Source organism: Diabrotica virgifera, chromosome 8, assembly GCF_917563875.1.
Source record: "Diabrotica virgifera virgifera chromosome 8, PGI_DIABVI_V3a".
Taxonomy (NCBI): Eukaryota; Metazoa; Arthropoda; class Insecta; order Coleoptera; family Chrysomelidae; genus Diabrotica; species Diabrotica virgifera.
The window spans coordinates 119,793,395-119,815,604 of NC_065450.1; the positions used below are offsets into that span (position 1 = coordinate 119,793,395).

General features: G+C 33.0%; 1 protein-coding gene across 1 annotated transcript in view; it reads left to right on the forward strand.

Annotated features, from left to right (window-relative positions):
• Positions 1 to 19,469, forward strand: part of LOC126890743 (uncharacterized) — a 48,730-nt gene extending 29,261 nt beyond the window's left edge. The window contains exon 2 of the mRNA XM_050659913.1: positions 19,335 to 19,469. Coding sequence (XP_050515870.1) covers positions 19,335 to 19,345 — 11 coding nt within the window. The 3' untranslated portion in view covers positions 19,346 to 19,469. The remainder of the gene's footprint in view (positions 1 to 19,334) is intronic.
• The last annotated feature ends 2,741 nt before the right edge of the window (positions 19,470 to 22,210 follow it).

A 22,210-nucleotide genomic window follows, 5' to 3' on the forward strand; every position in this document is an offset into this window, starting at 1 on the left:
TTGAAAGAATGATTATGATCTAGAAGGTGAAGTGCGTATGTAGAAGTGTCTGTTTTTTTTATTGTTGAAAGCCCTTTTGTGTTCTGCTATCCGTTTGTCAAAAGTTCTGCCAGTTTGACCGATGTAAGTTTTCGGACAGTCACCACAAGTTAGTTTGTACACACCACTCTGTAGTTGCTTTCTCTTTCGGCTTTTATTGTTTTTAATATGTTTGCTTAAGTTGTTGTTAGTTCTGAAAGCTGGTGTTATTCCTTTCTTTTTTATGTATCTGGCTATTTTTGTTGTTATTTTGCCAGTATATGTGAGAGAGCAGAAGGTACTGGGTTCTTTCTGTGGTGGTGGATACACTAATTTCAAGGCTTTCTTATGCAGTTTTTGGTTTAAAATGTTGTTAACTGTTTGTTCGTTATAGCCATTGTTTACTGCTATTTGTCTAATGATATTTAGAAGTTATTTTTTGTCATAGGAATTTCTGTCAGTCTATGTATCATGCTATGGTAGGCTGCTAATTTGTGTTGTGTAGGATAGGATGATGAATTGTGTATAGTTGTGTCAGTATGGGTAGGTTTATGATATACGGAGAACTCATGTTTGTTGTGTAGTCTGGTAATCGATAAACCATAAACTTTCTAGATGTAACGATTACCAGACTACACAACAAACATGAGTTCTCCGTATATCATAAACCTACCCATACTGACACAACTATACACAATTCATCATCCCATCCTACACAACACAAATTAGCAGCCTACCATAGCATGATACATAGACTGACAGAAATTCCTATGACAAAAAATAACTTCGAGACAGAACTAAATATCATTAGACAAATAGCAGTAAACAATGACTATAACGAACAAACAGTTAACAACATTTTAAACCAAAAACTCCATAAGAAAGCCTTGAAATTAGTGTATCCACCACCACAGAAAGAACCCAGTACCTTCTGCTCTCTCACATATACTGGCAAAATAACAACAAAAATAGCCAGATACATAAAAAAGAAAGGAATAACACCAGCTTTCAGAACTAACAACAACTTAAGCAAACATATTAAAAACAATAAAAGCCGAAAGAGAAAGCAACTACAGAGTGGTGTGTACAAACTAACTTGTGGTGACTGACCGAAAACGTGCATCGGTCAAACTGGCAGAACTTTTGACAAATGGATAGCAGAACACAAAAGGGCTTTCAACAATAGAAAAACAGACACTTCTACATACGCACTTCACCTTCTAGATCAGAGGTTCCCAAACTATTTTTTCTCGTAGACCACTTTAAAAAATATATTGGTTTCGGTGGACCCCCTGCTGCTACATGGGGGGGGGGGGGGGTAAAAATAAGACATTGAAGGTCTTTTTCGTCTTATTTTCTTTTATCAATACAGTGGAACCTCGATAAGTCGGATTAAACGGGACTGCGGCCAATCCGGGTTATCGAAAATCCGGGTTAGCGGGATAATATGGTAAAAATTAGTAAAATACATATAAATAATAAACAAATACACATTATAAATGCAAAAACTTGAAATACATATGCACAGTACAACTAAATTACGTACAGTTCTATACAGTATTGTTTATTTCTTGGTAAAAAACTCAGTCAAAATGAAAAAATGTTTGTTTTGTCTGATGAAAATCTGTCCGGGTTAGCCGGACTTCCGGGTTATCGGGGGCCGACTTATCGAGGTTCCACTGTATATCATTTTAAGCGATTTTACAGTGATTTTGAATCTATATAAACAAATTTGCATTTTTTATCGTAATTTATCAATTGAAAAAATAATGTTTTAATAGAAGGGTTGTCCAAAATGTGATTATTAGGCATTATAACAAGTTTTTTGTTTTAAAACAAGTTGTTGATCAAACTTTAGAGTAGATAACGTTAAACTATTGTTTTTTCCATTTTCCTCCATTCCCAAAATACATGTTCTTCTATGTGGCTGAAAATTTGCCCACAGATAGCCAAAACACAAGACTTTAATGGTTAAAAGAAAAAGAATTTGTATAGTTTTACAATACAAGAAAAGTTACATGCAATAAAGAGTCAAAATTATATAGTACAGTCGGGTTAGCATTTGATCTTGCTTGCCGAGCTACCCAAGCAAGATTCTATTTTTCTAATCTTAATGGGGTCAATAGTGTAAATTTAAAATCGCGAATAAAGGAGAACCGTTTTTGATCAATATCTCCGCCATAATTAACTTTTCGACGTGTAAGGGCTGAAGTTGTGAAAAATATGATTTCGTGTAATTTATTCTATTATAAATTTTTTTGTGTCGTCGATATTTTCCGAGTTATGGGGGAAAGAGTGACAGTTACAGCATAATTATTGAATTATCTCGTTTATTATTAGTTTTATAACAAAAATGTACCTATACAAAAATGGAGAGAGTTAAATTTTATACAATTTTAATTTCTTTCATGTTTTTGCTAAAACCAATATTTCAGGTAGTACGTATGCGGTAAAGGCGCGAGCATAAGTACTGATTGATTTGATAGCAGTGGTTTTTGTTCAATATCTCCGCAATTCTTAACTTTTCGACAAAAATGGTAGGAACTGAAATTGATCCAAATAAATTGTGTTTACAATAATTATTATAATTTTCTTAACCATTTTTTTCGTATGATCGATATTTTCCGAATTAATTGTACTTACAGTAGACGCCTATATTTTTGACTCTGATATTATTCCACGTATTTTTTTTGTATTGTAAAACGATACAAATTCTTTTAACCGCTTAAAGTTCTGTGTTTTGGCTATTTGTGAGCAAATTTTCAGTCAAATCGAAAGACATGTGCTTTGGGAATGGAGGAAAATGTAAAAACGGTATACGTTTTTTACACTAAAATTTAATCAACAACTTGCTTTTTAATCAAAATAACTTGTTATGATGGATTATAATAACATTTTTGAGTCACTGCTATTAGAATTTTATTTTTTCCATTGATATTTTACAATAAAAAATGCAAATTTTTTAAATAAATACCAAATCGCTATAAAATTTTCGTGGACCCCCACTTGCAACTTGTGAACCCCCATTTTTAATTCACGCCAACGTAGACCCCCGTTGAGTCCTTCGTGGACCCCTGGGGGTCCACCTGGACCACTTTGGGAATCACTGTTCTAGATCATAATCATTCTTTCAATGAAGAGTTTCAAATTCTACATATTCAAAATAAAGGCCTTAAGCTATCACTTTTGGAATCAATGGAAATTAATAAATTGAAAAATACAGATATAATTCTGAATGACCAACTCGAGACAAACAGCTTCCCACTCCTCAACCTCTTCAGTTAAAGACTTAAAAAGGCAAACACATTGTAAAATATATCACTTGAGAAAGGCACTTTGCCGAAACAGCTGTAGTAATAACATAGTTGTAATAAATTTTGTGGAAGTATAGAAAAACAAACGTTTTTCAGTGTTTTATTGTGAGATTATTGTTACTATTCTGTTAAGGATTAACCTTTCGAAGACTTTTGATAAAGTCGAAAGGAGACTTATTGGTCTGTACGAACTGGCTTCAGTTAGAGGTTTACCAGGTTTAGGTATCATTATAATTTGTGCATACTTCCATTGTACTGGAAAATAGCATAGTCTCACGAGGCTATTAAAAATAATGCTTATTAAGACGACACCTTTTCTTGGGAGTTTTTTAAGATTTCGCCAGTTATAAGGTCAAATCCTGGAGCTTTATGAGGGTTAAGCAGGTTGATTTCGTTACGGACTTCGTTTGGTGAGAAGTATTTTAGTGGTAATGATAGCTGACAGGGTGCATTGAGGAAGTCTCTAATTTTCTCGTCGTTAATATCGTTGGCCTGTGGGGTGGAGAAGACGGTTGATAGATGTTCTGCAAATCTGTTGGATTTTTCTATATCTGATCGAGCCCAGGTTCCATCATTTTTCCCAACTGGTGATTTCATTACTACCGGCTTTTTGAATTTCTTTGTGGCTTTCCAAAGAGAGTTGTCGTCAAGAGAAAGGTTTGTGACATATCTTTCAAAGGATTCGTTTTTGGCTGTTTGGATAGCGGAATGAAGTCTGTGTGTGAGCTTGTTTAGATTTGTTTTATCTATCGCGTTTCTTGTTCTTTGCCATTTGCGACGGGCTATTCTTCTCTCTTTTACTACCCAGGCAACCAAACGACGTTTTTATAACGTAGATAACACGTCATAAAAATGACCAATTGACTTGTTTTTATGACGTAGTACTGACGTTGAAAATCACGTGTATTTGTCTCATCGATTTGACGTCATAATTGTGACGATTTTAAAACGTAATCTTATCTACGTTTTTTTCACGTCGGTAAAACCACGTCTTTAATACTTTCAAAAGGTGACCTCTTTCAGATGTTTCAAAATAGTATAAAAAATAGGTACACATAACATAAAACCTATAGGCCTACGTCCCATGTGTCGAAGATATAAGTACTACCATTTGTTTAAGATCGCTTGTGCGCTAGGCTAGAAGCATCATTGATTCTGCATGATTGTACCAACCCTCACATTATAGAATTTTCACTAGTTACATATACCTACTTACTGTGTCAAAACTTAACAACATATATATGAAACTAATAAATAATTTATTAACAAATTATCCAGCATACTAATATCTTAATTTAACGCTTAATTAAAAACAAATAAACGTAACCTCAAATAGTTGTCAAGAATAATTACTGCATTAAACTAACTCACTGAGCAAAAACACATAAAAATCTAGTAATTTACACGTTTCTTCAACTAAATATCTAAATAAAAAGTCTTATTTTATCACACAAGACACAAACCACGTAAACAATAAATGAGAAATTTCTTATGAACATTTAGCGTTATCTATACCTAACCGAAATTGTTTGGAGTCAATACAAACAAGCAAGCTCCTCCCAATTTTGTGACGTCAGACTTAGGCTGTCTGAAATTAAAACGTTTTTTAAACGTAATTTTAACGTCATTAATCTTACGTACTTAAAATCACCTACAAAAGACGTCTATATGACGTAATGTTCAAACACGTGTTATATTCAATCAAAAACTGACGTTTCCTCAACGTTATATGACGTCACTTGGTTGCCTGGGTAGTGTTCTAATATGTAGGGGTATACTATACCTTTCACCAATGGTTTTTTCCTTTACAGGAGTAGCTTTCCAAGCGGCCTGTTGTATTTGTTTCGTTAAATATTTTACAGCTTCTTCAATATCGTTTTTGTGCTTGAGTTGAATGTCAAGAGATATTTTTTCATTGATTTCTTCTTTGAATTGAACCCAATTCGTGTTACTGGAACATAGCCTTGGTGCAAGAGTTTTCCAAATTATATTGGTACTTAAGGTAATCAAGATGGGACTGTGGTCCGAATGTAGATCAAAACTGGGGGTTATGTCGCTGTGTATTTCAGGTATTCCCTTAGTTATAGCAAAGTCTAACAGATCAGGAATTTTGTTGTTATCAGTGGGCCAGTATGTGGGGTACCAGTTGTTAGGTATTTCAGGTTATTATCTTGAATGATCTTTAATAGATATCTGCATTTTGGAGATATCAGTCTTGCTCCCCAGGTTGTCTGTTTTGCAATCCGGTCCCCTGCCACTGGGAAATGTGAGCCAAGTTGTTCAAAAAACTCTCTGTATTCCTCCAGATTGATGGTGTGGCGTGGGCTGTAGATAGAAGCTATTGTTAATGGAAAGGTGAGCGCATGTATTTTTATGATAGTACTCTGAATTTTGTTGGTGATATATGGAGCAAGTTCGTAGTGTTTTATAGCTGTACGAATTATTACAACTGAACCAGCATGGGCTGTTCCATCTGGATGGTTTGCGTAATAGACAGAGTAGTGTGGAATTTTTATAAAAGACCTCTCAGTTGTGTGACTCTCGAATATAAACAGGATGTCTATTTTGTTTAATTTTAGAAATAGTATAATTTCTTGCACATGGTTTGTTAGACCATTTGCGTTCCACTCTACTATTCTAAGTGAGTTAGCCATTACGACGTTCTATTTATCACTGTTGTAAGCATGCTTAGTATCATGCTGTTTTGGTTTATCAATTGTGCAAACATATTTTTAAATTCGTTGAGGAATTCTGTAAGTTTATTTGAAAGGTCTGAATTATTGTTGTTGTCTTGTGAAGAAGTATTAGTTGCTGCAACTTGAGCATATGTTACGTGTGATTGGTGTATGTGGTGAGCATTAGTGTTATTATTATGCAGGCTTGCAACTCTAGGTATAGGAATGCTGCTTGTTATATTTTTGTTTTTCGAATTTACTAGGTCTTTATATATAGCACATCCTTTATAGTTTGCTGGATGATTGCCATTACATAAGGCACATGTTGCTGGTGTGTCGCGTGCTTTTTTGCAGGTTTTTGTGTCATGTGATCCACCGCATTTAACACAGGCGAATGGCCTCAGGCAGTAACTTTTTGAGTGCCCGTATTTTTGAAACCTTGTGCATTGTACTATTGTATTTTTTATTCTAGGTGGTTCTACTGTTATTATGCAGTTTCGTAGGACTTGCAGGTTAAATATGTTTTTGTTGTTTTCATTTGGCTCTATATCGACAAAGAATAAGGGCAATGGTTCTTTGGTAACTCTATGTCTAACATTAATTATGTTGCGAACTTTAAAACCCTTGCGAGATATCTCCTGTGGGTATTGAATGGTGTAATCCTCTTATGATAACTCTATAGACCCTTTCTTGTTTCGGTTGGGAAGTGTGATGTACAATGTTTTCTTTTCTAAGGTGCTGTATGAGTGTCCTGTAGGGTCTGAGTTTCTAGGGTTAATTTTTACTGTATTATTTGAAATGGTTTTGGTGTAATAGGTTCCTGCCGCAGTTACAGTTGAAAGGTTTGCTATCATAGCACTATAGTCAGTAACTCTATAAATATAGATTGGTGGCGGCGAGGGATCTTTTTTGATGATATTTGTGTTTTGTGTATTTGATAAATTGTCTGTTTGTTCATCTAGATTTTCTTTTGAGAGGGAATCAAATCTGTTTTGTGTTTGCATTTGGTGGGGAATTTCTGAAGTTGTTTGTCTTTTCACCCTTTTTCTCTTATTGCCAACTTCTTGCCAAGGATGTTTATTTTCGTTTTCTGTTTCGTTAAGTTCTATGTCGCTATCGCTATCCATGTAGGTATTGGTGTTTTGTGATGATGAGAGTGAGCATTGAGGGTTTGTGGATAATGTTGTGTATTGTTACTGAATAGGGTTTTGAGTGTTTTGAATATTTTGTGCAGTTGATTGACTAGGAAATTGTACTTGGTTTGGTATAGCTATTTGGGTTGGAATAGGTATTTTGTTTAGGCATGACATTTGATTTGTTAAAATGGTACTTGCGGTTTTACTGCTGTTTGGTTTGACTGGTTCTGGTTATTTATTGTTGGGACATCCTGTATAGTATTCATTTGTTGATACATTGGTTGGCCATTATTATCAAATCCTAATAAGTTTCCCGAAGGGAACATATTTCTTTTGTTTGTTTCAATAATCACTTAGTTTTTGTTACTTTTCACTTTAACAATTTTTTGATGCTGATAGGATAATTACTAGTTAATTAGGTAGTTTTACGATAAGGAAGTTCTCTAGCGCTTTGAATGACGGTACATGTTCACGCTTCGAGAATCAGATTGCTACTAACTTGGAACCATATGAGAAACTTTTTTTATTATCAACTTTACGAAAAAAAGTTATTCTTTATAAACAGCTCTGCATAGTCTAAAATCTAAGATTCAATCATCAGATATTAAATTTTATAAACAGTATACGAGGAGGTATGTCAAAAAATATGAATTTCCCTCAAGAGTAAAGTACCTTTATATTTCACAATATCGAAAATAGTTTTAAGAAAAGTTTTTTGTAATTAAAAATTTTGTTATAATATGCAACTACTCTTCGAATTGAAAAATTGTTTTTGAAATTTTTTTTTCAAATTACTGATACCCAAACTTCGTTATTAGACCGGGCCCTGGAAGTATTTGAATATGCAAAACCTGAGGACCGCATTCCACCAATGGATTTGAGTTAAGGATAGCTTTTAGATTAAGAATCCGAATCTTGCCGGATCGTATTTTAGTGCAATTTTGTTTTATCCCCTCTCCTCATACTCATTAAGAAAATCAATGAAATACATGGAATGAAGTCATTTTTATGATGATTATGTTAAAATTCATAGTTTCTTCTAATGATGGATTATTTAGTGGTATAAAAAATAACAAAAAATATAATAAAAGCATTTTTATTAGCTATAAAATACACAATAGAGAAAAATGATTTAAATAGCAATATGTTCAAGTTCAATCAAGACAAATAGTTACTAATTTTTATTTTTACAATCATTATTAACTGGGCCTACGTCTTTTCGTCACACTATCCGCTCTTTGGTTATAAATGTGTTTTGATGGCTCCATCTCGTTCATTTTCGTTAAATAAAGTTTTTTCATTAATTCTGGAACATGTTACCGGTGGAATTACCCCTATCCCCCCTAGATCCGCCACTGTTCAGTAGTTTTCTAAAGATAAGGCGGAACTGCAGTTTTGCTGGTATTGCATAACTGAGAAGCATTCATAAAAACATGATAATGCTTTTATCGATCTAGCAGCACATTTTATACCGCACTCTTTAGTTTTCTGAAGATTTTTCAGAGGTTTTCTGAAGACTAAAATACGATCCAACTATTTTTGACCACGAATTCATATACAACACGCAAGTATGTATGAAGAACATGAGTTTCTTGTCTTCTAATAATAAATATATTCGTTCACTTGACCGTAAATTAGTGCACTTAACGTAAACCGAGCACTCGAATCCAATAACTTCAGAAAGCTGTAACTCGAGAATAGTAGTTATTCAGACCCAGGTGCCATGGACTTTTTTAATCTACACATCAAGAAGTATCATTGAACAAACTTTCATTAAATTTGACCGGGACCACTTTTCCACAAGGAGTGTTGCGTGGTCCTTTATGGGCATTACTATTACTATTCGATATCCGTAATTAAGGATCTGTGTGCATCCATAAAAAAACTTTAAAAATTTATCCAAAACTTAAACCAGACATAGCTGTTCGGGGAGAGGCCAGGTAGGAAAAGGTCTGTAGGACGGCCTGGAAAAAGGTGGAAAGATGCCGTCATAGAAGTTCTGGAGAAAATGGGAGTTAGGCAATGGGAAATAGTGGCACATGAACGACAAACATGGAAGGCAATAGTAAACGCGGCAAAGACTCTCGAAGAGTTATAACGCCAATGATGATGATGATGATGATGATGATGACTAAATATTTTTGACGTTAAATTTACAAAAAGCAACAGGTTTTTTTGCATTACAACCAAGATTATCGTTTTCAGGACGAGCAGTTATCATCACGAATAGGCAATGTTTTCAACAGAGTTATTCAAACCAGAGTGAGCAATAGAATTAAGCGAATAATTATTACAATATAATTCCCACAGCCAAAAAACTCACAATTTTGGAATTCGAAATTTTGTAATAGAAATTAAAATTCATGTTTAATTTTAATTGCTATCACTATTTTCGTGCCGAAAAGAGGTTTCATGGCGATTGCCATAACTCTCATGCACTAAGGCTGAAAAACATTTGCGTCGAGTGCATTCACGAGAAATCTTTTAGAGAACTATTCGGCAGCAAATATTTCTTGGGAATTTTTTGTGGGGATATTTTGTCCAAAAAAATTTGTGGGGATTATTTGTCCGGGATTTTTTGTGGGGATTTTTTGTCCGGGGATTATTTGTGGGGATTATTAGTTGGGATTTTTTGTGGGGATTTTTTGTCTGGGGATTTTTTGTCCAGGGATAATTTGTGGGGATTTTTTGTCCGGGATTATCTGTCTTAGCTTCGCTGCCGCTTAGTTCTCTAAAAGTTTTCCCGTGAATGCAATCTACGCAAATGTTTTTCAGCCTAAGTGCATCAGAGTTGTAATTACAATCGGCATGGAACCAGTTTTCGTCACGAAAATAATGATTTACAAATAAAATTAAGCATGAATTATATTAATTTCGTTTACCAAATTTCGAATTCCAATTGTACCATTTCAAACGTCACATCGTTGTTTTTTTTATATACTTTTAAACACTTTCAGTTATTTTCGGCCTTTATTTTCAGTTATGGTATTTAATTCAATAATTTTCTTCCTTAATTTTCACTTTTATTCCTCCGTTTCTATAATTTCCTATTTCTATCTCCTATAAATGCTTTGACTAGTTTCTAAAGTTCCCTCGTATTCTACTCAGTGACTATATCTGCTTCGGCGCTGTCACATGGCGTTGAAAGCCCCACCAAAAAGAGAGCCTTCTTCTAGGATAAGTACTCGATACAAATGCTTTTCCAATTCTTTCTCCATAGAGAAAATACTTACCTAATATCCTAAGTTAGAATTATTTCGTGGCCAGGTCCTCTTGCCAACCTGGCCATTTGGGACCACTAGAACCATTTCCAAATAACTTTATGGCAACCTATAAAGTTAAGGCTTAACACCAGCCGAAGACCACCCTAGGGTGCTGCAGCAGTGAAATCAGCAAAGGAAGAGCCGGCCGAACGTGGAGAACATCGCACCAAAGAAGCAGGAGAAGTCGGCCGAACAACCGTCGACTAGAGTCCACAACAACGGAAAATCCTGGGAAAGTTCAGTTAAGTCCATAGTTTCTTTCTTGGCTTAAACATCGATCCCTGATTCGCTGATTGTAATTTACAAGTTTTCAATTATTAATTTGGTTAAATGATAAATATAAGCAATAAGATGTAATTAAATATCTAATAGTTGAATAAAGAATATGTGTTGAAAACTTTTTGTTCCGTCAATAATTCCTAATTTCTTCATATTAATTAGTTTATGCCGAACAACACCCCTGAGGGGTTTCAACTTGAAGAAGGATGAGCTAGCCGCTTCACAATTGGTGCCCCACGTTGGGCGCCAATTGTGAAGCGGCTAGCTCATCCTTCTTCAAGTTGAAACCCCTCAGGGGTGTTCGGCATAAACTAATTGATATGAAGAAATTAGGAATTATTGACGGAACAAAAAGTTTTCAACACATATTCTTTATTCAACTATTAGATATTTAATTACATCTTATTGCTTATATTTATCATGTAACCAAATTAATAATTGAAAACTTGTAAATTACAATCAGGGATCGATGTTTAAGCCAAGAAAGAAACTATGGACTTAACTGAACTTTCCCAGGAGTTCCCGTTGTTGTGGACTCTAGTCGACGGTTGTTCGGCCGACTTCTTCTGCTTCTTTGGTGCGATGTTCTCGACGTTCGGCCGGCTCTTCCTTTGCTGATTTCACTGCTGCAGCACCTAGGGTGGTCTTCGGCTGGTGTTAAGCCTCAACTTTGGAGGTTGCCATAAAGTTATTTGGAAATGGTTCTAGTGGTCCCAACTGGCCAGGTTGGCAAGAGGACCTGGCCACGATTTAATTCTAACTTAGGATATTAGGTAAGTATTTTCTCTATGGAGAAAGAATTGGAAAATCATTTGTATCGAGTACTCATCCTAGAAGAAGGCTCTCTTTTTGGTGGGGCTTTCAACGCCATGTGACAGCGCCGAAGCAGATATAGTCACTGAGTAGAATACGAGGGGACTTTAGAAACTAGTCAGAGAATTTATATGAGATAGAAATAGGAAATAATAGAAACGGAGGAATAAAAGTGAAAATTAAGAAAGAAAATTATTGTAAAAGAAAATTAAATACCATAACCGAAAATAAAGGCCGAAAATAACTGAAAGTGTTTAAAAGTATATAACAAACAACGATGTGACGTTTGAAACGTTACACAATTGTGAGTTTTTTCAAAAATGGTGGATATGCGGAATAAGCTAAGGCTGTGGGAATCATGTAATTATTCGCTTAAATCTTTTGCTCACTCTGCTTTGAATAACTCTGTTCAAAACATTGTCTATTCGTGATGATAACTGCTGGCTCTGAAAACGATAATCGTGATTGTAATGCCAAAAATCCGTTCCACGCATCGCAAGAAAAGTTTTACAAAGCTTTTCGATTATTTTGACTTTTTTGGTGTTTTTGGGAACAAATTTATGGGCATTACTATTCGATATCCGGTTTTTTAAAAAGCGTAATTGAGGATCAGTGTGCATCCATAAAAAAACTTTAAAAATTTATCCATAAATCCAACTAGACATAGCTGCTCGGAGAGATGCCAGATGGGAGAAGGTCTGTAGGACGGCCTAGAAAAAGGTGGAAATATGTAGTCAGAGGAGATTGGGAGACAATGAGAGTGAGACAATTGGAAATAGTGGCACAGGACCGACAAACATAGAAGGAAATAGTAAACGCGGCAAAGAGTCTGGAAGAGTTATAACGCCATTGATGATGATCATGACTAAATATTTTTGACGTTAAATTTACAAAAAGGAACAGAATTTTTTGCATTACAATCAAGATTATAGCTTTCAGGACCAGCAGTTATCATCCCAATAGACAATGTTTTAAACATGTTTTGAGTTATTCAAAGCAGAGTGAGCAAAAGATTTAAGCGAGTAATTACATGATTTCCACAGCCTTAGCTTATTCTTATATCTTCCACGATTTTTGAAAAAACTCACAATTGGAATTCGAAATTACAATTTATGCTTAATTTTAATTGCTAATCATTATTTTCGTGCAGAAAACTGGTTTCATGGCGATTGCTATAACTCTCATGCACTGAGGCTGAAAAACATTTGCGTCGATTACATTCACGGGAAAACTTTTAGAGAACTGTTTGGCAGCAAATATTTCTTGGGGATTTTTTGTGGGGATAGTTTGTCCAAAAAAATTGTGGGGATATTTTGTCCTAAAAAATTTGTGGGGATTTTTTGTCCGGAATTTTTGGTGGGGATTTTTTGTCCGGGGATTATTTGTCCGGGGATTATTTGTGGGGATTTTTGTCTGGGGATTTTTTGTCCAGGGATAATTTGTGGGGATTTTTTGTCCGGGATTATTGGTCCGGGGATTATTTGTCCTAGCTTCCCTAACTTGCTCTGAAAAATGAAAATATCTCGAAAACTAACAAATTTAGACATAGGGAATATTATACAGTGCTAGTCAAAAGTCCGTACCCCCCCTCGTATCTTTTGAACGGTTATACCTATAATAGTGAAATTTGGAGTGAGGAAATAAACGGACGTAAGCTTCTTAACTAGTTATGACAGGTGACGTAATAGTGACAGATGACGTTACAGAGCCACTGTGACCGATAATTTTAAATGGGACCTTATAGCAAGTGATATCTCGTTTGAAAGGTATTTAAAATACCTATTCAGTCATACTAATTTTTTTTGGGTTTAAGTTGATTTTGATTTTGGTGAATAAATTAAATAAATATAATATTGTAGTTTCGAATTTAATTAATAAAAATTCAAATGTCCGCCTATGGATTTTTTGTCAAAAAAGTTGACGTTTTTTAATTCTCTAGTAGTTTTTACGTCAACGTCAACCTGTTTGACAAGTAATCATAGGCGGAATTTTGAATTTTTATTAATTAAATGCGAAACTACAATTTTATATTTATTTCATTTATTCATCAAAATTTGCTTAAACCCAAACAAAATTAGTATGACTGAATAGGTATTTTAAATACCTTTCATACGAGGTATCACTTGCCATAAGGTCCCATTTAAAATTATCGGTCACAGTGGCTCTGTAACGTCATCTGTCACTATGACGTCACCTGTCATAACTAGTTAAGAAGCTTACGTCCGTTTATTTTCTCCCTCCAAATTTCACTATTATAGGTATAACCGTTCAAAAGATACGAGGGGGGTACGGACTTTTGACTAGCACTGTATAAAAATTAAAGTACAGTAATGCTACTTTTCGATAGTGATATAAAATACAGGCTATTCTATTTAAAATTTCTGAGAAAAGAATGTACTTGCGGTTTCACTCACCCTGAATTCGATATAAAGAAAATTAGCAATATCAACAATTCTTAAAAATTTTCACAGTCAACAAAAAAATATGACACCAATAAACCATTGCTGTTGTGCTTATTTTTATTTATACAGGGAGCTGATAAAAGAAAATCGTTGTTACGATTTTCATAGAAAATGGGTCATAACTTTGTTAAAGCCCTAAATAACATAACAAACCTTTGTATTTTTGTGATGGGGAAGTTAAGAGGATTTCGAATATAAAATAAAATATAGGGTGTTCTATTTAAAAAAACTTAAGTTTGGTCTGCCACTACGTTATCGAACACCCTGTAGCACTTTAACTAATTTTGTAATGTGAAGTTCAAAATTGGCTACAATTTTTATCATTAACTTTTATTGCTATCTATTACTACAGCGGATCTAGTGAGCTTTATCACACTAATCAATCACCCTGTATATTGAATTTAAAATTATTTTAAGACGAACAATTTTTTTATCATTACTTGTTAAACCACGGAAATGTCTGTCAATTGTAATTCATATTTCTAATAATGTTTAAAAAGTAATGACGAAAATTTTTTCGTCTTAAAATAATTTTAAATTCGATATATTTACCTGTACAAGTGTGCTGCGTAGTAATGAACGCAACCTGTATCAGTAACCAGATGGCCGGTACGGTGTTCGAGGAAGCATAGGGAATAATATATTAAAGAACCAGTCGTCTTAAAATACTTGTTTTTCCGACGTTGCTAGCTCTTGGTCCATATCAAATTATACAGCAAGAGCGTGGCTCAATGGTGCCATTCTCCGTACATCGCTATTGAATGCACTTCTTCCTGGTGCATTTGTTACCAAAAATAGACCATCAAGATTAAACTTTTGAAAGTAAGAGATAGCAAATTTTATGACCTTTTCATAACGAGGATTTTCGTCTAGTCGTCCATCCGATTACACAATAAGAACATGTTTATAGATCCGCATTTGGTTTGATAGAAAGGTTTAAACAATTCTGATTCTACAAGTTTTTCCATATTATAAGCATGTGTAACAGCGTCGTCAGTGTCACTTTCAACTTTGTTTTTTTTATTTTCTGGCTTTGGTTTAGAACCTTTAGCCACGTAATTACATATAAATATTAGTATTCATTCAAACAAAATTGTACAGTATAAATATAAGTATAAATATAATAAGTTATTTATTGTGTATTATTTGTGGAAGATCCAAGCAGAGAATACATCAGGATAATATATTCTGCAATCCAAGTATTTTGTTGTTGAAGATGTTCAAAAGTGTAAGCGTTCGATAGTAACAATATATTATTAAAAAATCAATTTAACACTTTTCCTCTTTTCTCGATTGAGTATTAGTCTTTGTTGTACATATAAATTATTACAATCACTGAATACATAGTTAGTGAAAAAATTATCACATAAATAAAAGTATAAATAAAGAATAGTAAAAAATAAAGCTTACAAATAAAAATATTTCCTTAAGCAGGTAGGTACTATACTATGTTAAGAGGATGGGTACGTATTTTCGGCTGCAATGCTATTCAAATGGGGATCCATTTTTTTTCGAATCCTGAGAAAACTAATAAGTATTTTTGAAAAATTTAAACGCAGAATGAAAGATTACGTTATTAGCGAGGGCCGAACGTCCCTTAGAACTTCTATAATGGTTATTTTAATAAGTTCTGGGGTAAAAAAATAAGAGAAAATTTAGAGTGATTTTTAATTTCAAATATCTCATTCAAAATAAACTTTTTATTTATTCTAAGGGACTTTCGGCTCTCGGAAAAAATTTAGTCTTTCATTCTGCGTTTAAATTTTTCAAAAATATATATTGGTTTTTTCAGGATTCGAAAAAAATGAACACAATGTCCGTGATAATATTTTCCAAATTTCTCTTTATCTTACAACGCACTAAGTGCACTAAGTCGAATAGAATATTGTCAGCAGTTTGTCAGTCAGACAGTAACAATCAGTGACAATTTTAAATATTTGACATGGCATTGTAAGTATTTTGAGTTTTTGATTAAATAATATTGATAGTGTATTTGATAAATAATTGATTTAAGACGTGAACTTAATAAAAAGTTATTTATTGTGTATTATTTGTGGAAGATCCAAGCAGAGAATACATCAGGATAATATATTCTGCAATCCAAGTATTTTGTTGTTGAAGATGTTCAAAATTGTAAGCGTTCGATAGTAACAATATATTATTAAAAAATCAATTTAACACTTTTCCTCTTTTCTCGATTGAGTATTAGTCTTTGTTGTACATATAAATTATTACAATCACTGAATACATAGTTAGTGAAAAAATTATGACATTTATTAACTGCATTAATAATTTGCAATTATATAAAAATAACAGTTATCCGAGAACATTCAAAAGCCATCTCTTTAAGTTAATTATGACGTTGTCAAGTAGAATGATATTCTAGTAATATTTACATATCCATACCAGTGTCAATTTTACTACACGTAATTTGCCATGTAAAGACAGAAAAGGAAGGGATAGCCGTAAAATATTTGCGAATTATGTACCCACGGCCTCAATAATAAAACTGCTATTTTTTTTTTCTTTTTTTTTTCACTACATTAGGAACTAAACCCGATTCAACACCTCGGAGGTATAGATGCTCTTTAGACTAGGGCGCATCTGTAAAAATATTAGTACATTTGGACGTTGAGAGGTGACTCAAATTTTTTTGCAGAAATTGCTTGAAAATAAATCAAATAATAATATTTGAGTTATCCTCCCTCTCAAAAAGGTCCGGAACATTGTTTAAATAATCAAAATGTCAAAAAATTAAGGAAAAATTCGATTTTTTTCTTCGTTTTTTGATTATAACTTTAAAAGTATTCATTTCCGAGAAAAGTTGTATTGACATAAAAGTTGCGTAATTAAATTTCCCACAATATAGAATTGGTTAAGAATTTAAAAAATAGTCACCCTTGTTGCAAAATAGCAATAATTGCGAAAAAAACATACAAAAACAAGTATTCGCATTTTACGTTTTTCAACCATTTATGCTACACTTAGGACCTTCATATTTCACTCAGAAAAACTTTATGATACAGTAAAACAATACTGTAAATTTCAATAAGATCGGTTCAACAGATTTTGCAATCCAGCTTTCGTAAAAAATTCATTTTTTCAAAATGTTACAGGACTGAAAATAAAGCAGATAGCAAGTTAAAATTTTTTTTGCGTATAGAAGTGTACTGTACCTTTCATTTGCAATTTTGCAAAATTAAAATCGATTAACACCACGGCGTCAGGAATTTTTTAAATAAACATTAATTATTGGTGCTACGCGCAGGACAGCGGATAGTTTGCTCTGATTTGGCATTTCAATGACCTTTGATAATGATTGATACATTTTAATTTTTATTACATTTCGATATAAATAAATAAATTTGTTTATTAAAAAATAATAACACATACTCTATCCTTTGAAATAACACTTTATTAGCAAAAACTTTCTTTGTTCATATATTTTAACTTAAAAAATAAAAGTTTATTATTTTTAAACATATGCAATTGTTTAAACAATATTTCACAAACAACAATAAAATTAGTTTGATTTTTGTGGAATTAAAATATTAAAATACAACAAAATAATAAATAAGAATAAATAATAAATAAGTAAGAAAATAATAAATTAGATTAAGATTGGAAGAAATTTTGGTGGAAATCAACTTGTGTGAATCGAACACCGCTGTCCTGCGCGTAGCACCAAAAATTATTGTGTATTTAAAAAATTTCCTGACGCCGTGGTAATTAATCGATTTTAATTTTGCAAATTGCAAATGAAAGGTACAGTACACTTCTATAAGCAAAAAAAAATTCAACTTGCTATCTGCTTTATTTTCAGTCCTTTAACATTTTGAAAAAATGAATTTTTTTGCGAAAGCTGGATTGCAAAATTTATTTTGCAAAATGTATTGAACCGATCCTAATGAAATTTTTAGTATCGTTTTACTGTATCATAAAGTTTTCTGGGTAAAATATGAAGGTCCTAAGTGTAGCATGAATGGTTGAAAAGCGTAAAATGAGAATACTTGTTTTTGTATGTTTTTTTCGCAATTATTGATATTTTGCAACTAGGGTGACTATTTTTTAAATTTTTAACCAATTCTATATTATAGGAAATTTAATTACGCAACTTTTATGTCAGTACAACTTTTCTCGGAAATGGATACTTTTAAAGTTATAATCAAAAAACGAAGAAAAAAATCGAATTTTTCCTGCATTTTTTGACATTTTGATTATTTAAACAATGTTCCGGACCTTTTTGAGAGGGAGGATAACTCAAATATTATTATTTGATTAATTTTCAAGCAATCTCTGCAAAAAAATTTGAGTCACCTCTCAACGTCCATCTCAAAACAGATGCGCCCTGGTCTACTTAGTGATTTTTTTATTTTTTTTTGTTTTTGTTTTTTTTTAAATATTTTTTTTTCATTTTTAGATTTATCATTAACTTTTTCACTGTAAACACGGGTATTTTTGCAGTTACTCGAGCGCGTCAGATTATCATATGGGGAAAAACCTGGTATCCTGCAGATGTACCTCTACCATATATTGGCTCTTAACACAGGGGCGTTCGTTAAGGGGGCCCAAAAAAAAATCTATCCTTAAAAATACTCGAAATTGTCAGATTAAGATAAGGTAAAAACATGCAAAAGAGTGTATATTTCAAAAATCTGACGAATTGAGCAAGGAAATGGGACGGTCAAAAAGTTTCACAAAAAAAACCGAATATTTCGCGAAATGAACGTCATATCGAAAAACTAAAAAATACGAGTTCAATATTTTTTAAAAATCTATCGAATGATACCAAATATGACCCCACGGAGAGGGGTGGGGGTAAATTTAAAATTTTAAATACAAATCCCGCGATATTTTGCAAAATAAACATCAGATCGAAAAACTGCAAACTACACTTATTCAATATTTTTGAAAAATCTATCGAATGGTACTAAACACGACCCCCCGCGGAGGTGGGGTGGGGGTTACTTTAAAATCTTAAATAGGAGCCCCAAATTTTTATTGCAGATTTGGATTCTTTACGTAAAAATAAGCAACTTTTATTCGAAACATTTTTTTGAAATATGGATAGATGGCGCTATAATCAAAAAAACGATTGTTGGAAATGGAAAATTAAATTAAAAAGTGAAAAGTCCCCACTAAAATGGAAAATTTTACTTAACTTTTTTTGGTTTTAGGACCTTATAATCACAACCCAATAGATCCCCAAAGCGTTCGAGTGACTGCAAATTTAGCATACTTTCCTCCCTTACTATTGTTTTATTCAATAATTTTTCATCCTCGATTTATTTTTTTTTGTGATTGTGTTCTTTGATCGGGCTATTAAATTTGCCAGTGTATTTATTAGCAATATTAAATTAAAAATTCGTTTTAGGTTTGACTTGAGTTTATATTTGAAAGGTATTGGAATGTCAATGTCTGAATCACTTAAGTTCTGGGAAGATATGTATTCAAAAGAACACAGCACTTGCTCCAAATGTACACACAGTTGGCAAAAAAATGAAAAACGCTACATTTATGGAATTCGTCATTTGTATGGATTCGAAGGCTCAAGAAATAATTATCAGTGCCGATCGTGTACATATTTGCAGGTAAAGTCAGTTTACTTTTGTCTTTCACAATTACTTCAGTCGTTAGAGACTAAAATGCCACTGAACCTCTACAAATCATACGAACAAGCTGAATTTTGCTGAGTGTATCAATTTTTGAACACCAAAAAGATGTAAAAGAGTTTGCCACTCCTACCCCCGGACTCCCCCCTAAAAGCCTAAAAAGCCCCCCCCTAAAAATAGGGGGACGGGAACGGAAAACATCGAGTTACAAAGAATCTGTACACCGGAGAAAAAACAGATGATTTAAAAAAAAATATTTATTAGCATTTCTTAGGGTATTTGGCTCCGAATTCCATCCTACTACATCGATTTACTTGATATTTTCACAGTAAGTAGGGAAAAGCTCAAGAAACAAAGTCTACCCTATGCCGATGTGCGCTTTTATCTTGGGGGTGATTCCCACCCCTTCTCGGGGGTGAAAAATGTTTTGGTTAAAATAGCCACGAAAGAGGCTAGAGAACCTAATTTTAAGCAAAAACTGTTCTGAAACTGTTGTGAAAAATGACACCTTTTCGGACGGATTTTTGCGAATACCTTAAAAACTATGCATCTAACAAAAAAACTATTTAAAATATTTCTGTAGGTTATAAAAAAACAAAGAGATTCGTTCCTTCATAAATCTTCTAGTTAAAATACAAAGAGATATATGGAAGGTAAGAAGAGTTTGTTTTTTGCTGCATGCTCAAATCGGTGTATTCAACTTGAAATAACAGAGAAACTGTCGATTTTAGGTGACTAATAACTTTTGTAGTGCTTGAAAAGACCTTTAAAATGAGCAATACTAAATGTCGATTACATTCAAACTAAGCGAGATATTCTGCAAAAAAGTTGATGACTAATGTATTTTAAGAAGAAATGAGAAGTATATTTAACCCCTCATCCATCAGAATTTAAATACATCGTTTTCCTTCTATAATACTTTTTATTATAGTGTTATTTCTATGTTCAAAATGTTGGACTGGATTAAAATGAATGGTTTTTGAAAAAAAAATAAGATCAAATTATAGAGCGCATTTTTAAATTTTCTTAAAAATCTTTCTTTTCCTCAATGTAACTAGAAAAAGATAAGAGATACGAAAAAAAGATACCACACAAAAATGTAGGGCTTTTTCAGATAAAAATGTCCTTTTTATTTTTTATTACTGCATCTCTTATCATTTTTACGTTACTACATGGAGAAAAAGGAAGATTTTTAAGAAAATTTAAAAATGCGCTCTATAATTTGATCTTTTTTTTTTTCAAAAACCATTCATTTTAAACCCATCCAACTTTTTGAACATAAATAACACTATAATAAAAGGTATTGTGGAAGGAAAACGATGCATTTATATTTTGGTGGAGGGGGGGGGGGGTGGTTAAATACACTTTACATACGTTAGTTATCAATTTTGTTTGCAACATATCTCGCTAAGTTTTTATGTAATGAACCTTTAATATAGCTAATTTTAAAGGTCTTTTCAAGCACTACAAAAATTATTAGTAGAATTATACACCTAAAATCGACCGTTTCTCTGTTATTTTAAGTTGAATACACCAATTTGAGAATGTACCAAAAAACAAACTATTTTCACCTACCATATCTCTTTTTGTATTATAACTAGAAGATTTATGAAGGAAAGTGTCTCTTTGTTTTTTATAACCTACAAAAATGTTTAATATAGTTTTCTTAGTCAGATGCATAGTTTGTAAGGTATTCGCAAAAAACCGTTCGAAAAGGTATTATGTTTCAATGAAAATGGCCAATTTTTAACCACGAATATCTGAAAAAGTATTGAGTTTTCAAAAAAATATATAGAACAGTTTTTACTTAGAATTAGGTTCTCTAGCGAATTCCGTAGTAATTTTAACCAAAAAATTTTCCACCCCTAAGAAGGGGTGGGAACCACCCCCAAGATAAAAGCGCATATCGGCATAGGGTAGACTTTGAATTAGGAGATAAGTAGAAGCTAGGCCCAAAATTTCATTAAATTCCATGCAGTAGGATAGAATTCGGAGGTAATATCCTATTTTTGCTCCCATTGACTGGCGTATAGGTACTTCACAGTACTTTTAAGCCCGCCCTATTTTATAAGTCATAACTTTTTATAATAAGCTGAAAGCGTCGTTTGTTCCCAACGATCCTTTAGAGAACCTAAAAATCTTATTATGTAGTTAAAACGAAATCTTTTGAATGTCATTTGAAGTACCTAATAAATATCAGCTGATCATTAATAGATGATATTTAACAGAAAATTCTCAAATTAGATGTACTTCAATACTTGCGATATAAGGGTACCAGAATTTGGTGGTACTAAAAGTACCGTGGGTAAAGGTTAAATAAAATTTCTATCAACTCGACGGTACAAAAAAGTTTATATCTTGTAAGGTAAAGAGTGCAGCTTTCGTACAATTCTTGCATTCTACCGCAAAGGAAGACGGAGAGCTAGAGCCGAAAAATCATCGTCATAAGTAATATGGAGTTTGGCATGTGAAATGAGTCTATTGTATATTGACAATTATGACCCCTTTCAGGCTAGCACCTCGGTGGATACAGGAAGTAGCAATAAGGGATGAAAGGGGAAAGTTAGTGCAGTCATTAAAGGTTTTCACCTCCTATTTTGTTAAATCTACATCGATTTGCATTAAAATTGGTAAGTAG